Genomic DNA, 12,269 nt, shown 5'->3' with positions numbered 1-12,269 from the left:
TCGGAGGAAAATGAAAATCTTCAACCGCGGCCGATGGGACTCCGCCTTCGCCTCCGCGAGGGCTGAAAATGAAGGAGGTTAGCGTTGGGAGGTGGCTGCTGCTGCCGCGAGTTCCCGGGGGGGGGAGAGTGAATGAGCGAGCAAGCATGTGTGTTTGAGATCCTGTGTGTGTGAGTGAGAGATTGCATGTATGTGAATGATTGATTGAGAGCCTGTATATGTGAAAGAGAGTATGTCTGTGATTGAGATCCTGCCTGTGAGAGAGAGAGCATGAATGTAAGTTTACCATTGGGAACCTGTATGTGTAAGTTTGTAATTGAAAACCTGTTTGTTTGAAAGAGTATGTGTGTATGATTGAGATCCTTTGTGTGTGAGAGAGATCATGTGTATGTATGATTAAGAGCCTGTGTGTATAAGTAAGAGAGAGATCATGTGTGTCTGTGTCTGATTGACAGCTGGTTTAGGTGATGGAGCATGTGAGTATGTGATTGAGAGCCTGTGTTTAAATGAGAGAGAGAGAGCATGTGTGTCTGTGTGTGATTGAGAGCTGATTTAGGTGAGGGAGCATGTGAGTATGTGATTGAGAGCCTGTGTGTAAATGAGAGAAAGAGAGGACATGTTTGTAAGCATGTGAATGAGAGTCTGTGTGTGAGAGAAAAAGACAGCATGTATTTATGTGATTGAAAGCCTGTGTGTGTGTAAGCGTGAAAAGATAGACAGCATGTGTGTAAATGTGTAATTAAGAGCCTATATAAGTGAGAGAGAAAAAACATTTGTATATGTGAGTGACTGAGAGCATGTGTGTATAGGTGTGTCATTGAGAGCCAGTGTGAGAGAGAGCGCTGGTATGTGACTGAGAGAGGAGAAAGTTCCAAGCAAACCACCCCACCTCCTGCTAATTCAGAACAATCTCAGGACACCTGGATATCAAACGTTCCCAGGTATGAGAAGCAAAAAAATTTTTGTATCCTTATTATTTTTCATTACTGGATCTTTGTGTCTGCTATTTTGAAATATTTTGTTGGTATCTGGAAATGTTTTATATGAGTTTTTAATTATTGGATATTCCACTCATCAGCTGTTTCGAAATATGTTCTTTTTGTTAGTACAGTTTTACTGCTGATGATTTTATATTTCTTGATTTGTTTTATAAGGATGTGTGATGTTTCTTTTTTCTTTGTTACACTGCATACAGAGACTCTGGCTTGTTGCAGTTTCCAATTCAGTTTTTGTCTGCATGCTTCTTGTTATGCGTTTTGGTCTCTTTATTCTATGTTAGGTGAGGGACAGCACGTGATTCAGGTGAGGTTTTCTGCTGGCGTGTAGTTTCTGTGTAGGACTCTATAGCAGCCTGACTTGGTCCGTTTTCCTAATAGGAGATGTATTGGTGTCTTAAGGCCTGGTGTAATATTTTCAGAGACTTATTGTACTTTAAAAGTGTGATCTTACATAAAATGCACACATTTACTTGTATTTAGTTTTAAACATATTGTATGGCTCTCATGGAATTACATTTTAAAATATGTGGCGTTTATGGCTCTCTCAGCCAAAAAGGTTCCTGACCCCTGATCTAGAAGGATACCAGGAGAAGTGGCCGCTGAGGGTATTGATATGGAGCGAATATCAGACCCCATGGCTGAAACATCGTTGAGTCCTGGAGCACCAAGCATTCCCCCCCTACCTCAACTTATTTCACCAGATTTTCTTAAACTAGGAACAATATCTGAGAGGAAGGGAGAGGGAAGCCCAACAGCAGAGGGGAAGATGGATTCAGGAGCAGTTAAAGGATTGGTATTACCTTTAGATACACCATCAGAAATCACGATGGACTCACTTTGGACTGCAATAAAATCATTAGAAGATGCAATTATTAACCTAACAAAATTAACTGTAGATGTAAATCAACATTTTAATAATATTGAAGTTGTTATTGATAAAAATAAAGGAAAGATTGATCAAATGGGGATTAAAATGGATAAACTAGAAAGCTGGCAGCAAAAATTTGCTAAAGCAGAGATTTTATATGAAAAGAAATTTGAAGGAATTGAGAATTCATTAAAATATTTAAATTTAAGAATACTTAATTTTCCAAGACACGATCTGATCTCAGCTTATGATATGTTCAAAGAATATCTTGTACATATTTTGAAAATGCCAGAACAAACATTGCCAGTTGTATCTAAGATTTATTATGTGTTGCCTAAAGATAAATTAGCTTACAAGAACCAATGGGGCGGATTTTAAGAGCCCTGCTCGCGTAAATCCGCCTGGATTTACGCGAGCAGGGCCTGGCGCACCTATTTCCCATAGGCCTGCCGGCGCGCGCAGAGCCCCGGGACTCGCGTAAGTCCCGGGGTTTTTCGAGGGGGCGTGTCGGGGGGCGCGTCGGGGGCGGGGCCGATCGCGGCGGCATTTTGGGGGCGGGATGCGGCGTTTCGGGGGCGGGCCCGGGGGCCTGGTTTCGGCCCGTGGGGGTCCGGGGGCGTGGCCGCGCCCTCCGGAACCGCCCCCAGGTTGCGTCTCGGCGCGCTAGCGGCCCGCTGGCGCGCGGGGATTTACTTCTCCCTCCGGGAGGCGTAAATCCCCTGACAAAGGTAGGGGGGGTTTTGATAGGGCCGGGGGGGTGGGTTAGATAGAGGAAGGGAGGGGAAGGTGAGGGGAGGGCGAAAGCGAGTTCCCTCCGAGGCCGCTTCGATTTCGGAGCGGCCTCGGAGGGAACGGAGGCAGGCTGCGCAGCTCAGCGCACGCCAGCTGCACAAAATCGGCAGCCTTGCGCGCGCCGATCCTGGATTTTAGCAGATACGCACGGCTACGCGCGTATCTACTAAAATCCAGCGTACTTTTGTGTGCGCCAACAAAAGTACGCGAAGGTGCACTTTTTTAAAATCTACCCCAATCTGTTGAAGAACAGTTAAACATCTCAATTGGTGGAGTCCTCTGTTGAGACTAAAGTAACGGTCAGATCTACATTACATGTAGCATTCACTTTTGCATCAGATAGGGAGGCGGTTTTTAGACTTTATATGAGGAATCGTCTTGCTTTGTTCCATGGTGATAAAATACGAGTTTATCCTGATTTTTGTAGAGTGACACAAGATAGAAGAAGAAAATTTCTTGATATGAGAGGAGAGGTGGAATATAAAGGTGGCAAAATGCTGTTAAAATTTCCGTGCAAATGTGAAATTGTTTATAAAGATAAAAAATATGTCTTTTTTGAACTGTCACAACTGAGAGTTTTCCTTGACTCCTACCCCCAAGAGTCTGCAGGGTTGGGGCTTGATGTAAGTGGAGATATCTAGATGTCACTCTTTTCAATTGTATAAGGAGGAGTGTAAACTTCTCTCCGTTTTCCTTAGGCCGCTCTGTTTTCTTTAATACTTATCCTTCTGCATATTACCTTGAGTTTTCAGTTGTATTTTATTTTTCCTATATATTTTTCATTTGAATAAGTAATATTGATTGACAATTAGGACAACTGAATGTCATAAACAAATAATTGTATTTGTATTTGAATAATGCATAAATAAAAAATTAAAAAAAAAAATTATATAAATCACAAGCTACTATTGCTTATTCATTACCGAAATAGCAGTTTATGGATTTTTCCTCTAGGAACTTATCCAAACCTTTTTTAAATCCAGTTACACTAAATGCTGTAACCACAACCTTTGGCAATGAATTCCAGAGCTTAACTAGGCGCTGAGTGAAAAAGAATTTTCTTTGAGTTGTTTTAGATGAGCTATTTGCTAATTTCATGGAGTGCCCCCTGGTCCTTCTATTATCTGAGAGAGTAAATAACCGATTTACAATAACTTGTTCAAGTACTTTCATGATTTTGTAGACTTCTATCATATCCCTCATCAGTTGTCTCTTCTCCAAACTGAACAGCCCTAACTTCTTTAGCCTTTCCTCATAGGGCAGCTGTTCCATGCCTCTTATCATTTTGTTCGCCCTTCTCTGCACTTTCTCCAGTGTAACTATATCCTTTTTGAGATGTGTTGACCAGAATTGCAGACAGTATTCAAGGTACGGTCTCAACATCGAGCGATACAGAGGCATTATGACATTCTCCATTTTATTTGCCATTACCTTCCTAATAATTCCTAACATTCTGTTTGCTTTTTTGATTGCTACAGCACACTGGGACGACAATGTCAATGTATTATCCACTATGATGCCTAGATCTCTTTCCTGGGTAGTAATTCCTAAGATAGAACCTCACATTGTGTAACTACAGCAAGGGTTATTTTTCCCTATATGCATTACTTTGCACTTGTCCATGTTAAATTTCATCTTCCATTTGGAAGTCCAATCTTCCAGTCTCACAAGATCTTCCTGCAATTCTGGAAGACCAGCCGGACCCCGTGTCCGGCCGGGCGGCGTAATGTGGGCGCAGGCCCACTTCAGAGGCGAGGCGCGTGTGGTTGGAGAGGGGGGGGTGGGAAGGTGGAATAGACGGAGGTGAAAACAACGTGGGGACACAAGTAGGGCTGCAACGTGAAGTACGTGAAGGGGGGGGGGAGGGGGGGACTGAAGGCGAGTGTCATAGAGTCGTGGAATGCAGTGATTGGCTTTAGGTGCAAGGGGGGGGGGCAGAAGGAGTAAGCGTGGAGAGCTGGGATAGGTGGGGAGAAAATTCAAACTGCTGGTTAAGCAGTTTTAGTAACGCGGGCTTCAGTCGGTAGCTGGGAGCGAGAGAGGGTCAGAAGGTTCGCGCGATCTTAACATACCTTTTGTTGCTGGTTTCTGTGTGATTGTTCGTTGGGGACTGTTCGGAGATCGCAGGCATTTTTTGCAGCTGTAAACTACAAGTGGCTCGTGTGCTGACTGCAGCATGGATGGCAGGAGGCCCGATTGGGAGGAGGAGGAGCTCGATGGTGGTGTGGCTGCGTTCCTGGAGTCAGAGGAAGCCGCATGGGTGCCGGGGGAGGAGGCAGCAGGCGACGGTGTGCTGATCCCAGAATGGGTGAGCGACTTTGGCGTTGCAGAGCGGGGAGGAGCACGATCGTTAGCTCGGGGGGCGGATAGAGGAGGTGTGGAGATTGAAAGGGAGGGACCGTTGCTGTTAATTGAGAGGTCTGCAGAGCTGGGTGTGGTGAGGGGGAGGGGCGGTAGAGCTGTGAGGCCCCGGGCTAAGGGGAAGTCTGGAAAGGCAGCTTCTAAGAGCTGTGAGCCCATTCTAGCTGCAGAAATGATTTCTGATGCTGCAGAGCGCTTTCCTGGCCCTGATGAAGGTTCATTTGGTGAGAGTGCTGTGTCTATGGGAGCTTTATACAAAACTAGGTTTCGTGGTCGGGGGGGTAAGGGAGCGATGGTAGGGCGGTTAAGTGGAGCGGAGGAGCGCAGGGCAAGGGGTGCCTGTAGCATGTTGGGGAGGGGCATGGCTGTGAGAGAGGAGAGGGTGAGTAATACGTTATTGGTTCCAGAACTGGCAAGGGGGATGTTGGGGGGGGATAAGCAGGCACTGCATGGGGCAAAGAGGTAATCGTAGATTGACTGGGGGTTCTCGCCGGCGTTTGAATGGAGGGGGGAGAATCGGGAGGGGAAGAGATGACCTTGGTAGAGGGAGGTCTGTGGACAGGGGATGTGCGAGCAGTTTTGGGGAGTTTGGGGGGTTGGAGGTGGAGAGAAATTGGGATATTGCGCCGGCTCCTGTTCCGTCTCCTGCTCCTGCTGTTTTTCCACAGGGGAATTTGGCAGAGGATGATGGTGAAATACCTGGCCCATCTCAATGGGAGGCTTGGCGCAATGACGCGCCAGTGACGGCAGGCAGGGGTCGGCGAGAGCAGTTATACATGGATGATGTGCTGCCTGTGGAGCCTGAACAGACTGGTGAGTTTATTATTTTCCCTAGACAGGACAGAGGTGGAGCTGCATGGGTGAGGGGGGGCAGAAGAGAGGGAGGGGGGGAAGCAGGATGGCAAGGACGCAGGTGGCAGCGAAGTGTTACCAAGTGTTAAGGAAGGGGGGGTGGATAGGAAACGGGGGTCTTCAAAGTCTGGGAAGTCTAAGAAAAAGAGAAAGAGGGGGCGCTCTAGTTCATCGGATTCGTCCTCGTCGTCGTCGTCCTCTTCGTCATCTTCTGATACCTCTTCGGATTCGGGAGCAGCGGTTCAGGGGGGAGCAGTCGGAGGGGCCACAGTACGTGGTGCCCCGGCTTTGGTGGCTTTTACGGAGTTATGGGAGGAGGTTCCGCGTTCCATTCGTAGACGAATTAGGCGTAGGCAGTTCATTGATATTTTTCAGCTGCTGGAGGGCAGGCGTGGTAAGCGTAAGGATAAGAAGAAGAGGAATAAGAGAGATCAATTTGTAGGGGCCCGATTAAGGTGGCACGAAATATTCATAATTGGACAAGGGCTTTTCTGCGGCTAGCAAGTGTAGTGGGGAAGAAAGATCCGTCACAGTATGGGGCGTTGTTATCTTATGCAGATGCAATACTAGCGGCCAGTAAGACTTACGAAGGTTGGTCCTGGCTTAATTATGATGAGCGATTCCGGGATCGTATGGAAGAAAATAAGTTTATCTCCTGGGGTACTCAGGATGTTGGACTCTGGCTAACGCAGATGGCTGCAAAACCGTCCTCAGGTAGTATGGGGCAGGGGTTAGTGGCTGGTACTGGGCCTGGGAGGTCCTTTCGGAGGGACGTGCCCGGCAGTAGTGTTGGAAAGGGGGGCGCGGGGCGCAGTGATGTGTGTTGGAGATTTAATCACTCCACGTGTATTTTCCCGGACTGTAAGTTCCGGCACGCTTGTTCCGTGTGTGGAGCCGGTCACCCAGTGTCCAAGTGTTCGAAGCGTCAAGGGGACGGACCGGCCACAGCACAACCTGCAAAAGGTGCCAGTAGACCGGGTCTTTGAGCGAGCACATACACCTATCTGTTTAACCGCGATGTTGCCATGGTTACGGCTGTACCCGCGTATAAAGGTGGCGGAGTTGTTAGATCAGGGTTTTCGTTATGGTTTTAAAATACCGTTTCAAGGACAGGGGGAAGTTGGGGGTGGGGTCAATTTCCCGTCGGTTCGGCGTATGATAGCGGTGGTAAGGGAAAAGTTGCTGGGGGAAATAGGACTGGGCCGTATTGCAGGTCCCTTTAATGTGATTCCGTTCCGTGATTTGGTCCTATCGCCTTTAGCTGTGATTCCAAAAAAGGATCCGGGCAAGTTTAGATTAATTCATAATTTGTCTTTCCCCGAAGGGAGGTCTGTGAATGATGGTATCCCGAGGGAATTATGCACGGTGCGATACGCATCTTTTGACTCCGCAGTGCGAATAGTTCGGCAGTGTGGCCCAGGGGCTTTAATGGCGAAAGCGGACATAGAAGCGGCATTTCGTTTGTTGCCGGTTCATCCTGATAGTTTTCACCTGTTAGGGTTCCGCTTTCAGCAGCAGTTTTACTTTGATAAGTGTATGCCTATGGGTTGTTCTATAGCATGCTCTTATTTTGAAGCCTTCAGTACATTTGTGCACTGGGTGGTACAGAAGAGGTCGGGATCGAGACTCGTGGTACATTATTTGGATGATTTTCTATTTGTGGGAAGGGCTGGTTCGGGTGATTGTCTCAGTTTGATGAATTGTTTTCAAGAGGTGGCCAATGATTTCGGGATTCCTCTTTCGGTCAGTAAAACAGAAGGACCTAGTACTTCATTGGTATTTTTGGGAATTGAGCTGGATTCGGTGGCTATGGTGTCGCGGTTACCGGAGGATAAGGTTCAGCTGTTAAGGGACATGGTGCGTGGGGCTGTTGGTCGGCCTAAGTTGTCTTTACGAGAGTTACAGTCACTCGTTGGTAGTCTAAATTTCGCCTGTCGGGTGTCGGGTGATTCCTATGGGCAGAGTGTTTTTGCGCAGGTTATCACATGCTATGTCCGGTTTAAGAAAACCGCATCATCGTGTGCGAAATTCTTGTTTTTTGCGGGAAGATCTGAGACTTTGGGATAGGTTTTTGGAGGATTTTAATGGGGAGGCGTTGTGGCAATCTAATCCGCGGTCAAATCATGATTTGGAGCTGTTCACCGACGCAGCGGGTTCGTTCGGGGCTTATTTTCGAGGGGCTTGGTGCGCAGCAGGTTGGCCGGAGGACTGGATTACGTCTGGAGTTACAAAAAATATAGCTTTCTTGGAATTATTTCCAATTGTAGTGGCAGTGTATATTTGGGGCGCTCAGTTGGCAGGAAAGAGAGTGGTATTTTGGAGCGATAATCAGGGGGTGGTTGAGGTCATAAATAAGAGATCGGCGCGTTGCATCAGAGTGTCAGAGTTATTGCGCGAGCTGATTTTGCGTTGTATGTCCTTAAATGTAACAGTATGGGCTCGACACGTGCCTGGAGTTTCTAACAGTGTGGCTGACTCTCTTTCTCGTTTCAAGTGGGACTTGTTTCGAGAACTCGCCCCAGAAGCGGAGTCGTGCGGAACCCCGGTGCCGTCTTTCCTTTGGAAATTTGGTTCCCAGAGTCCTGGAAAATGCTGCGAGATTCATTAGCGCCCTCCACATGGACAGGTTATGTAGGGGGGGCCCGACGAGTCTCAGCGTTTTTGTGTTCCTTGGGCTGGGCGGGGGGTCCGATCTCGGATATGGCATTGGTACGTTTCATTGAGCGTGCTCGGGCGAGTGGGTGTTCGCAGGCTGCAGTAGGCCGCCAGCTGGCGGGGTTTTCCTTTTTTATGAAGGCACATGGTTGGGGCTTTCCTTCGGGTCGTTTTATAGTTCGGCGTCTGTTGAGGGGTTGGTCGCGGACAACGCAGAGCAGAATTGATCAGCGTTTGCCCATTACACATGATATCTTGATGCTGTTATGGGAGGCGTTGTCTGCAGTGTGCTTTTCCCCTTATGAGACACTATTGTTTCGAGTTGCTTTCGTATTCGCTTTTTTCGGGGCCTTTAGGATTAGCGAGTTGGTGGCTCGATCAGCCTCCAGTACTGATTACCCAGGGATTTTGGCGCGGAATGTGGTAGTCACGAACAGAGCAGTATTGATAGTAATTCCGCGATCTAAGACGGATCAGAGGGGTCGTGGAGCCTCCGTGTTGTTATCCAGGGTTCCAGGTTTGACGTCCTGCCCGGTTAGAAATGCAGCTGGGTATTGTAGGGTGCGGCCGGAGGTAGCAATGCAATTTCTAGTGCACGAGAACTGGAGGCCATTAACCAAGTATCAATTCGAGACGGTACTGCGCGCAGCATTGTATGCTGTCGGTTTGGAGGGGCGCAGGTTTGGAACACATTCGTTCCGCATTGGGGCCGCTACATCGGCGGCAACGGCGGGTGTGCCTGGAGGGGTCATACAGAGGATAGGCCGGTGGCGTTCCGGGGCCTATAAGAGTTATGTTCGCCCAGATTCTGGGCATGATTGATCTTTGCTAACTCTAGTTTCTTTGCAGGTGCTGCGTCTGAGCCCATGACAGTTTGGATCATTGGTCATTCGTTTACTTACTGGGGTCACAGACACGCCTGCGGCCGTCCTTACGGCCCTCACTTGGACTTACAACGAAGGGGGGTTCGGGTTATCTGGCTTGGCCGGAGGGGTATGCTGTGGGACGAACTTGTTCCTTATGTTAGGAAGGAGCGGGAGTGTCGGGCAGCTCCTCGGGTCTTGGTAGTCCATTTGGGGGGTAACGACTGGGGTAAGATGTCGGGCAAGCACTTCATTAGCAATGTCCGTAAGGACTTAATGACTATATCTATTTTGCTGCCGACGACGATCTTATGCTGGTCTGATATTGTGGTGAGGCCTGCTGAATTGGATAACATCAGATGGAAACGGTGTAGGTCCAAGGCAAACCAACAAATCGGGACTTGGTTGGAGCGCTTGGGTGGTCGGCATATTAAGTATGCCTGGTCATGGGGTAAGGTAACAGGTTTGTTCCGAGATGATGGGGTTCACCTGTCTTTTCTAGGATTAGACTTGTTCCTGAACTCCATTCAGGAGGTCTTAGAGGAGTTATTTCCTCTGTAAAGCGAGGCCGCATCTTTGGGGGTCACAGGGCATTATATGCCTGTGCCTGTGGCGGTTGGTCCGAGCCATAACTGTTCAATTTTGTTGTTCAAGTTATTTGGATTTTGGTAAAGCCGACGGTGGTTGACAACTGAGGGCTGTTGTCAGGGTGTGGCTCCTTGCCGGATGAGGCGGGGGCCGCTTGGCCAGACTCCTTGCAAGTTGGAGGCGGGAGTACACCTGGGTTGGCTCCTTGCAGGAGAGTGTGGCGGGAGTCGGAACCTGGCGTGTTGGGGCCAAAGAGTGTAACAGAGAGGCTGGTTAGGCTATCCTGCCGGAAGGTGGCGGATAGTCTGGTGGGGGGTGGGCAATACCAAAGTCCTAGTTGTTTGTGTTAATGTGTGGATATAAGCTCGGACCACTGAATGATTAAAGCTGCGGCCTTGTTTTACCCACAATGAAATGTGTCTGTGATTATTGGATTGTAAGGGGGTGGTTGCGAGCGAGTGAGGTCCTGCATGCCCACATTATGGAAGACCAGCCGGACCCCGTGTCCGGCCGGGCGGCGTAATGTGGGCGCAGGCCCACTTCAGAGGCGAGGCGCGTGTGGTTGGAGAGGGGGGGGGGGAAGGTGGAATAGACGGAGGTGAAAACAACGTGGGGACACAAGTAGGGCTGCAACGTGAAGTACGTGAAGGGGGGGGAGGGGGGGACTGAAGGCGAGTGTCATAGAGTCGTGGAATGCAGTGATTGGCTTTAGGTGCAAGGGGGGGGGCAGAAGGAGTAAGCGTGGAGAGCTGGGATAGGTGGGGAGAAAATTCAAACTGCTGGTTAAGCAGTTTTAGTAACGCGGGCTTCAGTCGGTAGCTGGGAGCGAGAGAGGGTCAGAAGGTTCGCGCGACCCTCCCACCCACCCTTAGTTCTAGGCGATTGTTGTTGGGGAATTGCGGTTTTGTTTGGGGGATTTGTCGCAGCGGGGGCGGTTGGTCCGAGCCATAACTGTTCAATTTTGTTGTTCAAGTTATTTGGATTTTGGTAAAGCCGACGGTGGTTGACAACTGAGGGCTGTTGTCGGGGTGTGGCTCCTTGCCGGATGAGGCGGGGGCTGCTTGGCCAGACTCCTTGCAAGTTGGAGGCGGGAGTACACCTGGGTTGGCTCCTTGCAGGAGAGTGTGGCGGGAGTCGGAACCTGGCGTGTTGGGGCCAAAGAGTGTAACAGAGAGGCTGGTTAGGCTATCCTGCCGGAAGGTGGCGGATAGTCTGGTGGGGGGTGGGCAATACCAAAGTCCTAGTTGTTTGTGTTAATGTGTGGATATAAGCTCGGACCACTGAATGATTAAAGCTGCGGCCTTGTTTTACCCACAATGAAATGTGTCTGTGATTATTGGATTGTAAGGGGGTGGTTGCGAGCGAGTGAGGTCCTGCATGCCCACATTAATCACAATCCGCTTGAGATTTAACTACTCTGCTTAATTTTGTGTCATCCACAAATTTTATCACCTCACTTGTCGTACCCCTTTCCAGATCATTTATAAATATATTCAAAAGCACCGGTCCAAGTACAGATCCCTGAGGCATTCCACTGTTGTACCATTTTCCACTGTGAAAACTGACCATTTATTCCTACTCTCTGTTTCCTGTCTTTTAACCAACTTGCAATCCACAAAAGGATATTGCCTCCTATTCCATGAATTTTTAGTTCTCTTAGAAGCATCTCATGCGGGACTTTGTTGAATGCCTTCTGAAAATCCAAATACACCACATCTACTAGTTTAACTTTATCCACATGTTTAATCTTCAAAAAAGTGAAACAGATTTGTGAGGCAAGACCTGCCTAGGGTAAAGCCATGCTTACTTTGTCCCATCAAACCATGTCTATCTAAATGTTTTGTGATTTTATTCTTTATAATAGTTTCCACGATTTTTCCTGGCACTGAAGTCAGGCTCCCCGGTCTATAGTTTCCCAGATCACCCCTGGACTCACAGACAGGGGAGAAAGTCTGATACTTCACGCATATCCAGCATAGCTCTCGGCTTCAACTGCAGGGGGGAATGAAGAAAAGGGGATCTATACAGACAACAACCAAGGACTGAATTAAATAGTCTGGGCAAACAAATAAGGATGGGTGTAGCTTGCTTATTGCGGCGGTTAATACCCCTAACTAATTAAGCTATTTCACTTAGATGCAGTTCCATCACTGCTGTCTACATTAATGGCAGGGGTAGAATGGAAATAGAACCAAAAGGTTACTAAGGGCCAAGAGTAACAGATAAGTATGAGAAAAAAAAAAGTGTGAAAGCTTGCTGGGCAGACTGGATGGGCCGTTTGGTCTTCTTCTG

General features: G+C 48.3%; 2 protein-coding genes across 2 annotated transcripts in view; both read left to right on the top strand.

Annotated features, from left to right (window-relative positions):
- The window catches only part of RGS7BP (regulator of G protein signaling 7 binding protein), a 223,787-nt gene that overhangs the window by 52,496 nt on the left and 159,022 nt on the right, over nucleotides 1-12,269 (top strand). The gene's annotated exons all lie outside the window — the stretch shown is intronic.
- On the top strand, nucleotides 5,466-10,532 carry LOC115075701. Its single transcript, XM_029576343.1, has 2 exons — nucleotides 5,466-5,832; nucleotides 9,376-10,532. The coding sequence occupies exons 1-2, from the start codon at nucleotides 5,469-5,471 to the stop codon at nucleotides 9,948-9,950; spliced, it is 939 nt and encodes a 312-aa protein (XP_029432203.1). The 5' UTR covers nucleotides 5,466-5,468; the 3' UTR covers nucleotides 9,951-10,532.

This window comes from Rhinatrema bivittatum, chromosome 1 (genome assembly GCF_901001135.1).
Source record: "Rhinatrema bivittatum chromosome 1, aRhiBiv1.1, whole genome shotgun sequence".
NCBI lineage: Eukaryota > Metazoa > Chordata > Amphibia > Gymnophiona > Rhinatrematidae > Rhinatrema > Rhinatrema bivittatum.
The sequence above is the reverse complement of the archived record's forward strand: the minus strand, read 5'-3'. Positions and strand labels throughout refer to the sequence as shown.